The 19,984-nt window shown below is 41.2% G+C and overlaps 1 protein-coding gene across 2 annotated transcripts in view; it reads left to right on the forward strand.

Moving 5' to 3' along the window:
- The window catches only part of rbm28 (RNA binding motif protein 28), a 40,416-nt gene extending 24,792 nt beyond the window's left edge, over positions 1-15,624 (forward strand). The window contains exons 11-19 of one of the 2 annotated variants that reach the window (XM_072562812.1): positions 570-643; positions 1,583-1,718; positions 2,509-2,573; positions 3,111-3,266; positions 6,377-6,526; positions 8,248-8,322; positions 10,515-10,738; positions 14,020-14,137; positions 14,806-15,624. In XM_072562812.1, the coding sequence (XP_072418913.1) occupies positions 570-643; positions 1,583-1,718; positions 2,509-2,573; positions 3,111-3,266; positions 6,377-6,526; positions 8,248-8,322; positions 10,515-10,738; positions 14,020-14,137; positions 14,806-14,937 (1,130 nt within the window). In that variant the 3' untranslated portion in view covers positions 14,938-15,624. The remainder of the gene's footprint in view (positions 1-569; positions 644-1,582; positions 1,719-2,508; positions 2,574-3,110; positions 3,267-6,376; positions 6,527-8,247; positions 8,323-10,514; positions 10,739-14,019; positions 14,138-14,805) is intronic. The other variant, XM_072562813.1, reaches the window with a different exon arrangement.
- Positions 15,625-19,984: the final 4,360 nt, after the last annotated feature.

Consider the following 19,984-nt stretch of genomic DNA (forward strand, 5'->3'; position numbering starts at 1 on the left):
GTGATTCTGGGTTAAGGAAAAGAAAATCATTCAGCCTGATTGATCACCTCAATCCTGCTAAATTAGGGTGCACAACATCAAAATGAAGTGGCCTGCTCAGATTCTACATGAGGAATGTGCACTTGAATGTGCAGAATGTTCTGGATGTTCGTATAACTAATACCTGAAAAAAAACAGCATCTGTTGCAGTGCAGCGACCTCTCCTATCTCATTGGAGCGACTGTTTAGCTATTTGCTAAATTTTCTGCAGTGGGACTTAAACCCACAATCTTTCATTTCAGTGGAATGCACCCTATCTACTGGACTTTGATTAGTACTATGCAGAGAAAATTTAGTCCTGTCAAGGTAGAATAATGCAAGTATTAGGCTGGTTATCCCTAGTTTTGGATTTTGCCAATGATGGCCAATAACTATACAATGGGAAGATAAGTTGATGGCCATATGCAGAGCATAACTGGTACTGAGTATCCATGAGCTGTGTGTATGGTTCCCTAGTCAAGGGAGGGAAATGAATATATGCTGTTTGACTGTTTTATGTCTTATACCTTCTCGATTCCCGTTCTTTACAGGTTGTGCCTTTGCCCAGTTTATGACAAAAGAGTCAGCGCAGAAGTGTGTGGAGGCAGCAGAGAGCCAGTGTGAGGTGAGGAACTCATGCTTTTAGACAAAGTGTTGTATGCTCATTAGTCCAACCAGTAAAATTAAGACTCAATACACATCTCTGATTTTATTTCATTCCCTCCCATAATTTTAAAGCTGGGGATTGCCAATACACCCAACTTCCCTCCCTCTGTTCATTGCAAAGTTTTAAAATGAATGTTTTGATCTTTACTTCTTGATTTATAGCATCTATTTTTTATGTATTGATGATATCCTGTGCTGCGTTGATGATATACTCTAGTTTTCATTAGAAGTTGAAGAGAGTTGGCCCATTTACTATTCCTGTATCAATCCCATTGAGCAACTGTTCTACTAAGCCGGTTTGTTGATTCAGTCAAGTGGTCGAGATTGCTGGAAGGACGTACTTGTGCACAACTTAAGATTTTTAAAATATGGCATTTTTATTATTGCTTGAATTTTGGTTTTGTAACTCTTTTACAGTAATGGAGTAACTTATCTTAGCTGCCTGCACTACTTCCTCCCCTGAACCTATCTACCAGCTATAGTTCAGTGTTGTATCATGGCCTCCTGCTCCTATCCCTATCAGTCCTTTTTTTTTTCTCTCGCTCTCATTCTCTCTCTTCCTGTCCCCCATTGCTCCCCCATTCCTATGTAATATCTATTTTTTCAACTATGCCTTACTATCTGTGGGTCATTTATGAAGTTCATCACAACCCTTACAACTTGGGAGTGCCGGCTAAGCTTCCAATCTGTTCACGACCACTTTTCCCACCACAAGAAAACCTTTCCTTTTTGCTCATCCATTTGGGTAATTTCCTGTTCACTGATCATTTCCTGATCATTCCTGTCCACTGTCTGGATTCTTCCTATTGTCAACAATTTGAGGCTCTAGACTCTTATCACTGTTGGCATTCCATGGTTTTGCACATGGAAGTCTTGACAAAAAACATTTGTCTTTTAGGATGGAGGACTCCAGCTAGATGGGAGGAAACTGATTGTGACCCTGGCAGTTAGTCGTGAAGAGGCCAAGAAATTCTCCCAGAAGTCGTTGAGAAAACCACCTGGAACACGGAACCTGTACCTGGCTCGAGAAGGCTGTAAGTATTTTGGGGAAAGATATTGAGTGGATTCCTATTCCTTGTGCAGTTTAGCTTTGTGTGTAAGTTATCATGTAAATGTTGGTCTGTGACTAGGTGGGAAGAAGAGTCAGATGGCCATGGCACAAGTCCTACTTTAGAGACCTGAGCACACAGTTATGACTGACATTCCTAATGCAGTATTGAAAGACGATATCTTTTGAATGAGACATTAAACTACAGCTCCTTCTGCCCTTTCCAATGGATGCCGTCGATGATCCTCAGCACAACTTTAGAACATGTGCAGTAGGGTTCTTCCCAGTGTCCCAGACAAACAACATTAATAAAACATTATCATTTGGCTCTTATCTCCTTATGGGAGCTTGCTGTAGCTGCTACATTTTCAACATTTTAAAAATGTACTTAATTGGTTGTGAAATGCTTTGAGATATTCTAAGGTTAGGAAAAGTGCTAAATTGATTTGAGTCCTTTCTTTCTTAAATGACAAACTTTTTCCAGATTTTGGTTGCCTTTTATGTATCATACAAACCCACATGGGTAGTGCTGTAAGCAATTGAAGGTAAAGTGGAATATATGCACAGTGCAATATTAGAATATGGAGTGCATGTCTGCAAGGAGTTGTTGATGACCATTCGAGAAATGTGAAAGAAAAATTCAAAACCTTTAATGAAGTAGGATTAGCGATCTTCTTCAATATAGGACATTCTACATGTGACTGTTCTAGTTATGCCTCTGTCTCTCCAGTAATGGGACTGAATTTTAGAGGTTTACCCTTTATCATTCCTTTCAGTGATTCGAGCCGGGATGAAATCGGCAGAGGGCATGAGTGCCACAGACATGACTAAGAGAACACGAGTGAGTTGTCTGTTCATCTTTCAGAATATAAATACAATGCATATCTCCGTCTTCTCTAATACATTTACCTGTTCTCTGTTTTTCTCCTTTTTCTGATTTTTTGCTGGAGGTTTGTAAAGAACAGTTTCATCTCTGGTTTTTAAGCAAGATTTATTGTTTAGAACAGGCCATATCAGCAATTTAACACTTTTATATAGTGCACCATTCCATCATGTGTCAATTTCTTTCAATACTGATGAAGGATATCTTCTACTGTGGAAGTTTATAAGAGGTATGGTGAACAAATAAGACCAATTTATCCACTTTACATTGTGAGTTTGAAACAGCTTACGCAAATAAGCTGACAGGTTAGCAAGTTCAAGAGGATATTAGATAGATTTTTGCTGGTCAAAGGCCATTGTTATACTTGTGCACTGTACCCTGTCAGGCACTGTACTCGATCCTCTTAGCCACCAAAAACTATACTTCTTCAGTGCAAAGCGTACTGTGATAATAGATGATTCGGATCCCAGTTAATTACTGTCGTCTTGTATTTAGTTTGCGGAGCTGAAGCGTCAAAAGCTGAAGGATATGAATATCTTTGTCTCAAAAACAAGGCTGTGTGTACACAACATTCCAAAGTCGTTGACTGACCAGCAGCTCCGAAAGCTCTGTTTAGAGGCTGCAGGCACAAAGGATGCACGCTTAAAGGAGGTAAGACTGGTGCTGGAAGTGGAATCCGGAGGGGGGGGGGGGGAGAGATTTCATTAAATATGATGGGGCTACCCCATCTCTGCTCTAGGCAAAGATTATGATGGGATAAGCTGTGAATGCACATCAACATCTCTCCACTGGGCTGTTTCTATCTGAGGAAGGTCTCTAAGTATTTTGTTAATGTTAGTGGATCTTTCAGTGACCTTACTTGCAGTATGAAACATTACCTTATTTTGGTTATAGGTTTGTTCGCTAAGCTGGCAGGTTCGTTTTCAGATGTTTCGTTGCCCTACTAGGTAACATCATCAGTGAGTGTCTGGATGAAGCACTGGTGGAATGGCCTACTTTCTATTTATGTGTTTGGGTTTCCTTGGGTTGGTGATATCATTCCTGTGGTGACATCATTTCATGTTCTTTTTCTCGGGGGTGGTAAATGGGATCCAAGTCAATGTGTTTGTCGATAGAGTTCCGGTTGGAATGCCATGCTTCTCGGAATTCTTATACTGTCTCTGTTTGGCTGGTCCCAGAATGAATGTGTTGTCCCTGTCAAAGTGGTGTCCTTCCTCATCTGTATGTAAGAATACTAGTGAGAGTGGGTCATGTCATTTTGTGGCTAAAAGACATGACCCACTCTCACTAGTATCCTTACATACAGATGAGGAAGGACACCACTTCGACAGGGACAACACATCCATCCTAGGACCAGCCAGACTCACACAAGAATTCCTAGAAGCATGGCATTCCAACTGGAACTCTTATCAGCAAACGCATTGACTTGGATCCCATTTATCAACTACTGAGAAAAAGAACAGGAAATGATGTCACCACAGGAAATGAACAACACCAGCCCAAGGAAACCTAAACATATAAATAGAAAGCAGGCCCTACCAACTGTGCTTTATCACTGATGATGTTACCTAGGAGGGTGAAAAAGCATCTGAAAACGAACCTTCCAACTCAGCAGGCAAACCTACATCCAGAACCTCAACCTGAGCTACAAATCTTCTCAAAATCTTCTCAAAACTTACTAAGCATTGCAACAGTAGAATGTTCTATTCTTTCTTATATAATTGCTTATGTGATGGGCTAGACTACTATCTATTGTCCATCCCTAGTTGCCCAGAAAGCAATTAAGATTCAACCACATTGCTACGGGTCTGATGTCACATGTAGACCAGACCAGGTCAGAATGGCAGATTTTATTCCGTAAAGCACTTTATTGGACCAAATAGATTTTTACAACAATTGACAGCGGTTACACAATCACCACTCAGCTAGCTTTTATTCCAGTTCCAAATTTCACCACCTGCCATGGTCAGTACAAACCTATTTCTCCAGAACACTACCCTGGGTTTCCAGATTGCTAGTTCAGTGACACTACACTACACGTGTATCCCCCTAGCTGCTGGAATGACAACAACATCTCTTTAAAAACCATCAAATTTAATTTGATTAACTAATCACAGAGGTTGATCATCTGGAGTGTATTGTTATTGTTTTGTGTGATTAGGAGGGTATTAAATGATTGATAGATTATTGTAAGTCAGAATCCAGAGACAGTTTCCAAAAATTCTAGCTTCTGTATAAATATTTTCTGGTTTTTGAGATACATTTATTTTGAAAGATTATCTGCATATGTAGGCAGTTGCATCAGTTTGCAATATATGTTACACCTTTGGGACCTCCTGAAGTTGATGTGTTGGTTTTAATTTTCCAAAACTCAGTAGATTATGGGAAGGTTCTGTTAGATTAAAAAATAGCTAATGTAGCTCCTTTATTCCAAATGTGAGGGAGACAGAAAGCAAGGAGCTACAAATTTATTAGCTTCACATCTCTAATAGGGAAAGGTTAAAAGATTTTATTAAAGATGTTATAACAGGCCACTTGTGCAAGTTCGATGTAATCAGACACAGCCAACCCTATTTTGTTGAAGGGAAAATCATGTTTAATTTATTGCAGTTCTTTTGAAGAAGTAATTTATGCTATATCTGTATATATAGGAAACCGGTGTATTGTATTTAGACTTCCAGAAGACATTTGATAAAGTGGCACATCAAAGATTATTATGGGAAATAAATGCTCATGGTTGTAGGAAGTTACATCTTAACATGAATAGAAGATTAGCTTGCTAATAGAAAGCAGAGTCGATCTTTTACAAGCTGGCAGGATGTCACAAGTGGTGTGTACCATAGGGGTTGGTGCTGGGGTCCCAACTCTTCACAGTTTATATAAATGATTTGGATGAAGGGACTAGAGATAAGCTAAATTTGCTGTTGACACAAAGATGGGGAGGAAAGTGAGATGTGAAGAGGACATAAAGAGCCTATAGAGGGAGATAGACTGGTTAAGTGAATGGGCAAAGAGCTGGAAAATGGGTTACAATGAGGAAAAGTATGCAATTGTCTATTTTTGCAGAAAGAATTAAAAAAATTCTAAATTGTGAGATGATCTAGGTGCTCTCATGCATGAATCACAAAAGGTTTGTATACAGATACAGCAAGTAATCCAGAAAGCTAATTGAATATTATAGTTTATTGTGAGAGGAATTGAATGCAAGAATAGGGTGTTAATGTTTCAATTACACTGTGCAGTGTTATGCAGAGGGTTGTCTCTCAGAGGAAATGAGAAGTGGCAGTCAGATCTTGGCACTAAGAATGACTCTTATGTTAAGTCGAGTTTGTCAAGATTCCGGATGGTAACAAATATTAGGCAAAAATGTAATCAAAGCATTAGCTTTCAAGAAGCTTCTTATAAGAGAGGTTGAGAGAGGAATTCTAGAGTTCACAGCCTTGGCACCTGAAGGCATGGACGTCAGGGGTCTGTTGATGGCAAACAATTGTAAAAGGCCAAAATTGGATGAATGCAGACATGTTGATGGGTTACAGTAAATTACAGAGATGATGTGGCCAGAGGCCTGAGTGGATTTTAAAAACCTGGATGAATTTGGAAGTTAACGCATTGCTGATGTGTTACTGGACTGGGAGCTGGTTCAACGATTAGTTTGGGGGATGGGGTTGATTGATAAATGGAATGTGATGTAAATGAAGAATCATTTGAAATAGCTGCTGTCTGTAGTTTGCTTACAACTGTCTTTCACGTCTTTTCTTCAGTGTCGGATCATGCGGAACTTGCAGACGGCAAAGGCAGAAAAAAGTGGGTGCTCTCTGGGCTATGGCTTTGTAGAGTTCACAGAGCATAGTCACTCCTTGATAGCCCTGCGCTGTCTGAATAATAACCCAGACATTTTTGGGCCAGAGAAGGTAAGTGAACTCAAGCATGGCATGCCAATGTAACGAATCTCAGTGCTTTGCAATGGATGGAAATGCTGGCCATTGTTTTTTGTTCGGTATCCTCTGTCTGCACCAGCATGAAGTAGCTTTATGTTCAGGAACTTCACCCCCTCCTGCCAAACAATAACAAAATGCAGATTATATTCATATGATTTTGGATAATGTAGCTGGTTAGCAATGAACCTTGTACAACGTGGGCCTTCATCCTTGCAATGGTCTACTGAGATGACTGCAGCATCAATATAGCAAGTCAAACTGCTGAAGGTTATCCAGCACAACAACAACTTGTTTCATTGTTTAGTATGCTCTGAACTGCTGACAAGGAACCTGAAACAAACAGGTGGAAAAAGAAATATGGAATGTAAATTGTGCATTTCACTTTATGATCTTTCACTTAAATTGTGCATTTACTTTATGATCTTCCCTTCTTTAATCCACCTCTCCTGAAGGCACAGGCTGTGAATTATAAAGTGGGAATCTGTTTCTATTGCACTTATATTTATCACATATGCAACCCAGAATAATGGTGTGAAAGTCTTTCCCAACTGGTTGTGTGAAATAGACATGGGTAGTCATGTTCTGGATCTCAGATAAAAGATAATGTATATTGATGCTGGAGCACTTTATTGGCCTTAGTTAGAAAGATACCATTAGGGAGCAATGTTGAGTCTAAGGTGCCATGTTTGGTCAGAGTAGAGTTTGCTTTACCTGACCTGTCACCTCATATTGAGTGTTTTTATTCCAGAACAGTGAAATTGCTCACTGTCAAGACGGCCAGATCTACTAGCAAAACATAGCATTGGAGGAGAAAGGTCTCAAAAATGGGTATGCAGCACTTTGGTGTGCTGTTGGATGTTTTGGGTGCATGTAGATCCTTGGCCTGGATGATAGTGTGTAGAATTAATACAACGCCTTGCAGAGGAGAAAAGAAATATTCTCTTGGCCCCGTTGAAATTTGCAAGAATTTTATTTGTGGAAGGTGCAGAAACCTGATTTCCCCTGGTGGTCCTGTGTTCTACACAATAAGCCAAGCTGCCAGCTTGCTGCGTTTGATAATGTCAGGCTGGGTATCTCTGGTTAGGAAGTGAATTCTCACTCTTGATCATATGCGGTGACAACTGGCCTCAATACCCCAAAATATCCTGTCAACATTCAACATCTTGATGAAGGTTTTTTGGTGGAGCATATAGGGAGAAACGGTAAAGAGGTTGCACACTTAAAACAATTCCGAAAAGATCTCGAAAGCTCATGAGAATGTTTTCCTACAATCAGTTGTTAAGAGCTCATATATGCTAAATACAAGAGCAATAAAAACAGATTCCCACTTTATAAATCAGAGCCTGTGCCTTCAGGAGAGGTGGATTAAAGAAGGGACGATCATAAAGTAAATGCACAATTTAAGTGAAAGATAATTTTACTTTACCTCTTTCTTTTTCCACCTGTTTGTTTCTGGTTCCTTGTCAGCAGTACAGAGCATACTAAACAATGAAACAAGAAGTTGTGCTGGATGATCTTCAGCAGCTTGTCTTGCTATATTGATGCTGGAGTCATCTCAGCCATTATGGATGCTGGAGTTAATCAGTCCGTTGCAAGGACTGATTCTAGATGTGTGGCATTTAATATTGTACCTGCACAATATTTATTATGATTCTTGCGTTTTTCCCCCTCACCCCACCTTGTTCCTGAAACAGAGGCCGATCGTGGAATTCTCATTGGAAGATCGGCAGAAACTGAAAATCAGAGAGATGCGCAGGCAGCGCAGTCTGGTAAGGGTGTCTCTTACAGTGGTGCAATTTACCCATCAGTTGTGGACAGTTCTAACACCAAAAAGGAGAAATAGTCTTGGGGGTTGGGATGTTATGTGGGAATATGCTCTCGCCGTTCACCGTAAGGACAAGTTGACAAATTGTTGGTCTTTGATGTGCCTAGAATTATTCCAAGTTGTGTTGCCATTCTTCCAGAAAAAGTTGGAATGCAAAAGGAGGCCATTTGGCCCATTGTGTCTGTGCTGGTTGTCTGGAAGAAAGCTAAGCAAAGGCTATGGGCTTTGCCAAAAGTTCCAGCAATTTTAATGAAGCCTTGTGCTCCAGAATTTGCCGCTTCCCTAACCAAGTTCTTCAGTGTAGTAAGAACACTGTCATTAATCTGGCAATGTAAAACAAATTTGCCAGGCTATCTCCAATTTACAAAAGACAAATCCAACCCAGCCAAATACCATGGCAACCGTCTACTCTCGATCATCAATAAAGTTATGGAAGGTATCCTCAATAGTGCTATCACATGTCACCTGCTTGGCAACAACCTGCATGCTGACACCCAGTTTGGCTTTATCCAGGGTGACTCAGCTCCTGAACTCATTACAGACATGATTTAAACATGGAAGAGAGATGAATTCCAGATGTGAGGTGAGAGTGACAGCCCTTTACATCAAAGTTGCATTTGACTGAGTGTGGCAACAAGGAACCCTAGCAAAACTGGAATCGATGGGTATCAGGGAGCAAACTTTGTGCTGGTTGGAATTACCCCTGACAGATGGAACAATGGTCTTGGTTGGTGGAGGTCAGTCATCTCAGCTGCAGGACATCTCTGCAAGAATTCCTCAGGGTAGTGTCCTTGGCATGACCATCTTCGTCAATTACCTTCCCCACTTCTGACCTTATGATGAACGGATGTTCACTGATGGTGAACATTGTGCAGTTATCATCCGCAGCTCCTTAGATACTGAAGCAATCCATGTTCAAATACAGAAAATCTGGATAATATCTGGGCTTGGGCTGACAAGTGGCAAGTCACATTCATGCCACACAAACGCCTGGCAATGACCATCTCTAACAAAAGACTATTTAATCACCGCCCTTTGACATTCAGTGGTGTTACTATCACTGAATCATCCATTATCAATATCCGAGGGGTTACCATTGACCAGAAATTCAACTGGACTCACCACATAAATACAAGAGCAGGTCAGAGGCTAGGAATACTGAGGCGAGTACTCGCCTAACTCCCCAAAGCCTGTCCACAATCTACACGTCACAAGTCAGGAGTTTGGTGGAATACATCCCCTTGTCTGGATGGGTGAAGCTTAACAACACAATGTGGCTTGATTGAAACAGCATTCATTCTCCCCACCACCTACTCCCAGTAGCAGCTCTGTGTGCTATCTACAAGATGTGCAAATTTACAAATGACTCTCAGATAGTACCTTCCAAACCTATAACCACCTAGAAGGACAAAAGCAGCAGATGGTGGAACCCCACCATCCTCAAGCTCCCCACCCCACAAAAAAATCCATTCGCTATCCTCACTTGGAAATATATTACGTTCTTTCACTGTTGCTGGGTCTGAACCCAGGAATTCGCTCCCTAAGGGCATTGTGGGTCAGCCTGTAGCACATGGACAGCAGCAATTCATAAGGAAACTCACCAGCATCTTCTCCAGGGCAAATAGAGACAGGCAATAAATGCTGGTCAGCCAACGACACCCACGTCCCACAAGTGAGTTAAAAACTCACTCTGTTCTTAATCCCAAATCTATAAAAATGTTTCCTTTAAGAATATTCACCTAATTTTCTTTTGAAAGTTATTACTGAATTTGATTTAGAGCATCAATCCCTCTTCAGTTGTTTCCATGGGACAAGTAATTGGTTTTTGGCAATAGAGTGTTTGAGATACACTGAGGATATGCTGATATGTTATGTAAATGCAAGGTATTTCTTGCTTAAAGTTCACAGTAATTTTTTTCCTGCCTAGGCCTTGAAGAAAAGTGCCAAGCGTTGGACTGCTGATGCCATATTTACACATTAAATATGAACTCACTCTCTCTCTAAGTATAAATGCTGTTGTATCTTGATTCAGCCAGTGGAAGGTGCTGTCACACTGCAGTTACTCAGTTGGAGTTTCCAGCAGCTGCAGTGGTGGAGTGCAATTGTATAAGTCTTTTATGGTTTGTCTTTTGGCAGCAGATGCAGCAGCATAAAGCGGGAGCAAGAAAGCCTGTGCAGACTGGGAAATGCAGTACACATTCAAGCACCCAAGAGCAGACCACCCTGCAAACTATTCCAAAGAGTGACAAACAGTGGTCTGGATTTTGTACCACACCTGAAGTTGAGGAGGTGGAGCTGGCCAATGGCAAGAAACGAAAGAAGGTGCTCCCTCTGCCTTCTCACCAAGGCCCTAAAATTCGGTATGAATTTATCATGCAATGGTGCTGTCGATCTTGTAGCTCAAAAGGAAGCTATTTAGTTTGTTGTTCCTGTGCTGAATCTTTTAAAAGAACTATCCAAATTGAGTTCCACAGCCTGTAATTCTGGTGCCTTAATATATATGTCCAATTGCTTTGTAAAGTTCCTACCCTGTTGGGTGGAACATTCCAAATTTTAAGACTTCTGTCTATGGAGGCGAGTGGAAAATCCTCCTCATTTGATCTCTACTCATATTTTTGTCAATTATTTTTACAAATTCTCAAGCTCCTTGCTAGAGAAATGAGTTTCTGAGTACTTGCCACATCCAAAGTACTACCTGGTTTCCCATACACAAAGCCATGTTGACTATCCCTAATCAGTCCTTGCCTTTCCAAGTACATGTAAATCCTGTCCCTCAGGATTCCCTCCAACAACTTGCCCACCATCTATGTCAGACTCACCTGTTTATAGTTCCCTGGCTTGTCCTTACCACGTGTCTTAAACAGTGGCACCATGTTAGTCAACCTCCAGTCTTCTGGCACCTCATTTGTGACTATCGATGATACAAATATTTCAGCTAAGGGCCCTGCAATCACAGAGCTAGCTTCCCACAGAGTTCTAGGATACACCCAATCAGGTCCTGGGGATTTATCCGCCTTTATGCATTTCAAGGCATCCATCACCATCACCTCTGTAATATGGACATTTTTCAAAATGTCACTATCTATTTTCCCTGCATTCTATATCTTCCATCTCCTTCTCCACAGTAAACACTGATGCAAAATACTGATTGAGTATCTCCCCCATCTCCTGTGGTTCTACACATAGACTGCCTTGCTGATCTTTGAGGGGTCCTATTCTCTCCCTAGTTACCTTTTTTGTTCTTAATATATTTGTGGAATCCTTTTGGATTCTCCTTAACCCTATTTGCCAAAGCTATCTCATGTCCCTTTTTGCCCTCCTGATTTCCCTCTTAAGTATACTCCTACTGCCTTTATGCTCTTCTTGGGATTTATTCAATTTCACCTGTCTCTACTTGACATTTGCTTCCTTTTTCTTAACCAAACCCTCAATTTCTCTTGTCATCCAGCATTCCCTAAACCAACCAGCCTTTCCTTTCACCCTGACAGGAATATACTGTTTCTGGACTCTCCTCTCATTTCTGAAGGTTTCCCATTTTCCAGCCTTCCCTTTACCTGCAAAAATCTGCTCCCAATCGGCTTTTGAAAGTTCTTGCCTAACACCGTCAAAATTAGCCCTCCTCCAATTTAGAGCTTCAACTTTTAGATCTTGTCTATCCTTTTCCATCACTATTTTAAAACTAATAGCTGGCCCCAAAGTGCTTCCCCACTGACACCTCAGTCACCTGCCCTGCTTTATTTCCCAAGAGTAGGTCAAATTTTGCATCTTCTCTCGTAGATACCTCCATATACTGAGTCAGAAAATTTTCTTGTCCACACTTAACAAATTCCTCTCCATCTAAACCCTTAACACTATGACAGTCCCAGTCCAAGTTTGCAAATTTAAAATCCCCTATCATAACCACCCTATTATTTTTGCAGATAATTGAAATCTCCTTACACGTTTGTGCATTGGGTTCTCTGGAAGCAAGGTTCTAGACTCTCATTGAAGCTGATGAGGCCCAGGGAAAGAAAATAGACCTAATGCCTCACCTACGCACATGATCACAGAATCCCTACAGTGTGGAAACAGGCCCTCCTGCCCAACACGTCCACACCAACCCTTTGAAGAATGTCCCACCAAAACCCATTCCCCAACCCTATTACCGTACATTTTACCCCTAACTAACACATCCCTGAACACTGTAGGCAATTTAGTATGGCCAATTCACCTAACCTGCACGTCTTTGGACTGTGAGAGGAAACCAGAACACCCGGAGGAAACCCACGCAGACACTGGGAGAATGTGCAAACTCCATACAGACAGTTGCCCGTGGCTGGAACCGAACCCGGATCCATGGCGCTGTGAGGCAGCAATGCTAACCACTTGAGCTGTATCCCAGTGTGTATCAGATTAATAATCTTTGAAATATCTCGCCTACCGAAACACACACTAATGATTCAAGTATTCCAACTTTCTGCTTCACATCCTCTGCACCTGGCATAAACTTGTGCTCCTCTAAAATACTTCTGTTTTTGTCTCAATGGCAACTAGGGGCGGGCAATAAATGCAAATCCAGATAGCGTAACCCATATCCCACAAGTGAATAAAAGAATAGAAGACCTATTCACCCATCTCTGTATGTTTGATCACTGACCTACACTGCGTATTGGTCAAAAAATGCTTCAGTTATCAAAGCCCTTCAGTACTTTGCCTCTGTGTATATACGGGACAACCTCAGTTATCCAAATTTCAGGTTATCCGAATAAGATCTCAAGTTCCCCATGCTTGGATAAGCTGTGTTATCCAAACATTCAATTATCCCAACAAAATACTCCCCGCCTATGTCGTTCAGATAATAGAGATTACCCTGTACATTCATCCTTTTAAGATTCTCATTTATGCCTACCGCACTAAAACATTTAGTTCCATTGTGCGATTCTGTTCAATTATTTTAGATTATGCTCCAGTAAAGACTCTGGGATCTTTTACTGCAATCAAGGTGCTATAATGTTGTAATATGAAAGAACGGTAATAGCTGGAGCATCTCTTTTGTGGTTAACTTGAATTGTTAGTGATACAGATTCCCTCTAGTGGCCAAGTGGTAGTGCTGCAGCTAATGGCTTGGCTGATGGAATTATTCTGTGTCTAATTTTTTCCCTTCTAATTTGAACAGGAGCCTGTCAATGTTCCCCATTGTTGTTCTAGAATTTCTAAGTTTTGCACATTCCTCCTTGGATGTGTCTGTCTCTATCGCTCCCATTGAGCACTGAATGCTGCCGCAGACTCCAACTTTCTCTGAGCTGGATTGGCACATGGATCTACAAATAGTACAGAGTAGCTGAAAGGAATCTCGCACTTCATCAAAATTGGTTTACGTAGCATGAGCTATCCCACATCTCTTTGATCCCTTCTGCTGGAAGTTATGGGCTGAACTGGGTGGGAATGCCATTTTTCAACTGAAGTTCAGATCAAATCAGTTGGTAACACTGGTGACGATAAACCTTGTTGGTGACCATTGCTGGATGTAAAAATATTGACCTCAGTCAGGGCAGACTTTGACTTCTGCCTGCTCCTTGTTCAGGAGCATGTGTTCCCATTACTGGTAATGACAGTGATTGTCTGTATTAACCTGAAATTTCTGAATCATTTCTTGTTCTAGAAAGCGGGATAAAGGGAAACAGCAGCAACTACTAACCAAGAAGGTGAAAAAGCGACCAAGCCGGGCTGAGAGAAGGAAGATTTCAGTCATGATGAAGCAGTCTTTATCCAAAAAGCAGGTGAGGCACCATAAGAGTGAGGCTGTTGTGCGTTGGAGGAAAGGTTGGGGTTGAGGCTGTGTAAAAAGGGAGAGAGATGGAAAAGTCCAGGGTTGGTTCAGGTCCTACGTTGAGTAAGTTCTATATGTTAGTTCTCTATGTTAGTTCTGTAATTGGCACACAATACCTTGAGATCAAGGAATCGGGAGCTAAATTACCCAGAGTTCATTACTCTGCATCACTCTAATTAGGAATCCATCTGGAAACTGCTCCATCTGTGGATGTTGGGTACACCACAGTCTGGTGAGGCTGTTACGAACTGGTGCTATCAAACATTTTGCTGTTACTCTGTATGCAGTTACCCATTGAAGAGGATTCATTTTGATGAGCTTTAAGGATTAGGGAACTTCCAGGTATTATGAAGTGTTACTATGGTTAGAGTTCTTTAGTAGATGATGGGGAGAAAGTAAGCGGGAGAGTAGGAGGGCAGCACAGGGAATCAGTTGACTTTTCAACTGAGTGAGAGAATGATCTCTGGCTGGGGTCCTCACTGCTGCAAGAACACTATTGTAGTCATTGGTAGAAACCAACCCAGAAATTTGGTGGCTTGTTTATGAAATATTTCTCGGGGCTTTCATGTATTTTCAACTCTCATAAATAAAAACTTTTCTCTATTCAAAATTCTAAAGGATGCAGAGACTAACAAACAGAACAAGGAAGAGAAGAGATTTAACTCCTTGGTCAAGCAGTACAAGAAGAAACTCCTGGGGTCAGTTACAGCCTCCTGCCCCATGAAGAAAAGCAAATGGTTTCAGGATTAGAGTGGGATCAAGGATTCTGCACCCCCACCTCAGACTGACCGCAGGACTGGCCTGGGCCCCACCTCAGACTGACCGCAGCACTGGCCTGGGCCCCACCTCAGACTGACCGCAGCACTGGCCTGGGCCCCACCTCAGACTGACCGCAGGACTGGCCTGGGCCCCACCTCAGACTGCAGGATCAGTCTTGACTGTCATGAGGCATGCATTGTAGACCCTGTGCGTCTTGTATTGCCCAGCGTGGTATTCTGTGGATGTCATGACGTGATCTGCATTGTGGTGTTTGGCATTCTTATTGTTTTCAGGAATTACGGTTCAGTGTGAGGAAGGGCTGATGCTGTTTGAGGAGGTTTACCGGACACTGCAACTCGACGTGGTGGTGGAAGAGTGTGTCTAGAATGGTGATGGCCTGTATGTGAGAGTGGGTGTGTTTATGGACAGTGCATATGTTTGCAGTTGTAGGTGTTTGTGTGTTTTGTATTGTGTTTGCTGGTGATTTCTGCTGTCAAACCTTTGAGAGGGTCAGAGACCAACTACCCTACGTGAAGAGTTGGAAGTTCCTTCGAATTTAAACTTGCTGTGCAGCCAAAACCAACCCTTCAAAATGTTTTGTTCATTTTAAGTTTAACATGTGAATGTGGGAAAGGAATACTTGTAAATATATAAAAGTTTTCATCTGGTTTAATCACAGACCCATTGTAGCAGTAATATGTCAATTCTAGCTCTGTAGCTTTCATTGTTATCTTCTTGAGCGGCTTAGATGCACATTGTCAAATCCCTGAGCCTGATCTGAAGTTTAAATTCACCTTTCTCTTTCACTCTTGTATGTCCATATTTGTGAAATCTGTGTCCTGACTTAAATTTCTCAAACGTTAAGTGCTGGGGGTAAAAGAAGAGCTACTCAAGTTAACTTCACTATGAAGGAGACCATCAAATTGCACTTAACCCACTTTCAGTTGAAATGAAGTTATTTTGTGTCTTATCTACAGATGCTATGCATCTGTCTGTATATCTTCAAAACTGTAGTCTGTCCGATGAGTGTATGGGTAGATTTGTAAACAGTGAATGCATTCTTCCCTAAAATATTGTTACCATTGGGAGTACAAGGGCTGCATTTGCACTACACTTGTACAGTGCTGACTTAAATCTCCTACAACTCCTGGTTTGAATTTGTCAGTCACCAGAACGGAGCAGCAGGGTGAGACTACCTGGAGATAGTTTGGGCCTCCACTCCAGATTTACGTTTCACCAGCTCAGTTCTTTACAAATTTCATATTGCATCATTCCAGCACCAATTTCCTGCCTAAATGCAGAGTCTCATTCTTTGCAAAATATTTGTGTCTTGGTTAGTCAGCCTTTGTTTTAATCCAGAGATTACTCTCTCAAATAAAATAAGAGAAAGTTACTTTCTCCTTTTTCCTCCATCAAGCTCAGCACACACTGTGCTCACTTATGCACCCAGTTATTACAATGTCTTCCTGCTCATCTACTGTCCGAATTCCCCACCCTCCCAACTGACATCCCAACCTTTGCATTTTCCCTCTTTGACGTATCTTGCCTGGCTACACCTACGTGATTTTTTTTTCTTGAGAGTTGATATTCAAAAGCACTCACTGTAATAGGTGAATTTTTAAACCATGTCCCAATTTGTAACTTGAAAAGGTTCTTGTTATTGTAAATCTTGATGCTGGTTATGTCTCTGGACTACACCAAACAGTACTTTTATTTATTTTTCCTGCTTCTTCCCTGGTGCCGAGTGGCTTAAATTGTCACTGTGTAATGATGTTACTCAGATTCTTTCCCATTCCCCTGCTAGACTTCCGTATAAATAAACAACTTAAAATGGAATAGGCCTAATCGTAAGCCTCTTAGTCACAGGCACACACTTGAATTGTGCTAATGTGACTCTTAAAGTTTAAATCTAGAGCACATAGAACGCATTTATAAGAACAAAGCACAGATGGAGAAGCATCCTGTTTAGTTCATTAGTTGCGTAGACTGTACAGTGAGTCCTTTTGTGTACTCCTATTCATTGCATACACTGTGTACAGTACACTCCCTTGTATCCCAGTTTCCTGCACACTGTACAGTCTACTCGAATTTGGATTCTGCCCCCAACCCAGTTCACTTTCTGCAAGGATTCCCCCAGATTGAGCAAATTTAAGGCTTTACCTACACAATCCAAGTAATTCATTCTTGATTGATTGTTTCCTTTCCTCACCAGGTATTTCCCATGTCCTGGTTGCTCACAAGCCATCCTATTCCCTAACCAACCTCACAGATGATCCAGTTAGATCTATGAATGCTACAATTAAAGGGTAAAGAATTCTCCCAGTGTCATAACTAACAATCCTGTACCAAGCGCTACTACAGGAAACAAATTGAGTGATAATTCACTTTGTGATAATTGCAAGTAAAATAGCTACCACTTTGCCTACATATCTACACCATCCTTTTAAAAGGAGCAGTTCTATTGAAATACGTTGAGACATTTCTGATCTAGGCTAAAGTTTATCCCTCCCTCTATCCTTCCTAAACATTACTGGATATTTATACAACTAAGTACTCCTAAACTGTTAAAGGGCAACAAGAAATGGACAGTATTAAAAACTGCATTTAAAATGAACTTTAAAAGTAACATGAAAGGACATGTAATTGAGATAGATCAAACAAAATAATAATTCCTCTTGCATAGAGCAGAATCCCATCAAACACATTAAAGATGTGACATTAAAAAAAACTAAATATCTGGTTAAGATACCTTAGCAAAGTGAGGATTGCAGATGCTGGAGAACAGAGTCAAAAAGTGTGGTGCTGGAAAGGCACAGTGGGACAGGCAGCATCTGAGGAGCAGGGGAGTCAACGTTTCGAGCATTAGCTCTTCATCTCTTCCTGATGAAGAGCTCGTGTTCAAAACACAACTCTCCTGCTCCTTTAGATGCTGCCTGACCAGCTGTGTTTTTCCAGTGCCACACTTTTTGACTCTGGTTAAGATACCTTGATGATTATTGGGGATTTAGGATGCATGGAACAGCAACGATCGTGATTTTTCAACTGAAAAGTGGAAAATAGTAATATTTCCTTATTTTATTCCTTCCATTTTGACCGAGTAGCACTGAAGAGACAGTGATAGAGTTCCATGGCAGGATGGAATGTGGCTTTAGAGGGGTTGCCTGTATTGATGTTGTTATGTATCTGGTCCCCTTATAATTTCAGGCAGTAGAGGTCACAGGTTTTGAAGGTTCTTTTGGCACTCTGACTTGAGCCTCACAGGGTGTGGAAAAAAATCAAGAGATGAATTACTCTTCACAGAATTCAGAATGCCTGACCTGCTGTTACAGTCATGTGTGGTTGGTCCAGTTAGGTTTCTGATCAACGCCTGGTTAGGATATTGATGATGGGAAAACTAATGCTAGTAATGATATGGAGGCATGGTAGATTGGGGAAACCGAACAGAGGCTACGGCAACGGATGAATGGGCAGCGCACAACATTCAACAGACAGGAGTGTTCCCTCCCAGTTGGTCCGCGGCATTCAACTTCGGACCTTCGGGTGACCATCCTCCAAGGCGGACTTCAGGACAGGCAGCAGCGAAAAGTGGCTGAGCGGAGACCGATAGCTAAGTTCAGTACCCATAGGGATGGCCTTGGGTTCATGTCACACTACAGGTGACCCCATTGCACTATATACACACACAGACTCCTACTAAGTGCACACAGACACTCTCTTCTCACAGACACTCACAACACACATGTGAAGAAAGGCTTATGTCCGAAACATGGATTCTTCTGCTCCTCGGATGCTGCCTGGCCTGCTGAGCTTTTCCAGCACCACACTTTTCAACAACACACACACACACATACAAGTTTGTGGGGTGAATTTGTATTTGCAGAGTTACATTGTACTTTGCTCAAAAACCGCATGAATTCATGTAAGATTCTGTTAACTCATTTTTTTTAGATTAGAATCGGTCTAGATATTGTGGCACAGACAGCAGCACAGAGGGGTGCTAATACCCAACACATTGTCTGGGCTGACACCAATTGTTAAAATTCACTTGAGAATGTAACTTTTTAAAAAAGGTTTTGCGATTTACATATGAAAGAAGTGAAACTATCATGGTCATTCTAACAGATGAGAGACTTAACAAACAATCAAGGTATTTTTCAATGTATAATTTCAGTTACATCACACTGTAAACTTCTGCTATAAATTTTGTGTCTTACAATCTTATACTCCACAACCACCTGATGAAGGAGCAGTGCTCCGAAAGCTAGTGCTTCCAATTAAACCTGTTTGACTATAACCTGTAGTTGTGTGATTTTTAAAAATGCTAGTAATGTAATTGAATGCACGGGCAGGTGGTTAAACACGTTCTCTGTTTGGGATGTTCGTTACGTGCCATTGTGTGGTGTAAATGTTAGAGCCATACAAAACATTACACCACAGAAAAAGACTATTCACCCCATTGTGTCTGAGCCAGTTGTAAAAGGGGAAACAAAACTAGTCACCTATTTTTATCCCACTTTCCAGTCCCTGATCCATGGCCTTTCAAGTTACAGAATTTCTGCCTTGACTACAAAAGCAGACAGTAAATTCCAGCCATCCATCTCCCTCTCAGTGAAAACATTTTTCTTCATAAACCACTGAATTCTTCTACCAATGTACCTTAAAACCTTTCCCCCAGTAATCCATCTCTCCACTAGGAGAAACTGACCTTTCCTGTCTTCTATATCTAGGTCCCTCATAATTTTGTGTACTTTAATAAAGTAACGCTTGGCCGCCTCTGTTCGAAATAAAACAACAATAGCCTATCCAAATCGTTCTCATCGCTGTAATTTTCAGGTCCTGACAATAGTGTTGAAAATCACCTTTGTATACTATGGACATGAGAGGAAGTATATCCTTCCCGTAATGTGACCAGAACAGTAGAAACATATTTCAGTTGTGGCTTAACCAGGATTTTATATCATTCCAGTATCTTGACCTTGCTTTTGTGTTCTGTATTCAATCCGATCACAAAATGCATGCCATATAAAAGCATTAGAAA

Source organism: Chiloscyllium punctatum, chromosome 44 (genome assembly GCF_047496795.1).
Source record: "Chiloscyllium punctatum isolate Juve2018m chromosome 44, sChiPun1.3, whole genome shotgun sequence".
NCBI lineage: Eukaryota > Metazoa > Chordata > Chondrichthyes > Orectolobiformes > Hemiscylliidae > Chiloscyllium > Chiloscyllium punctatum.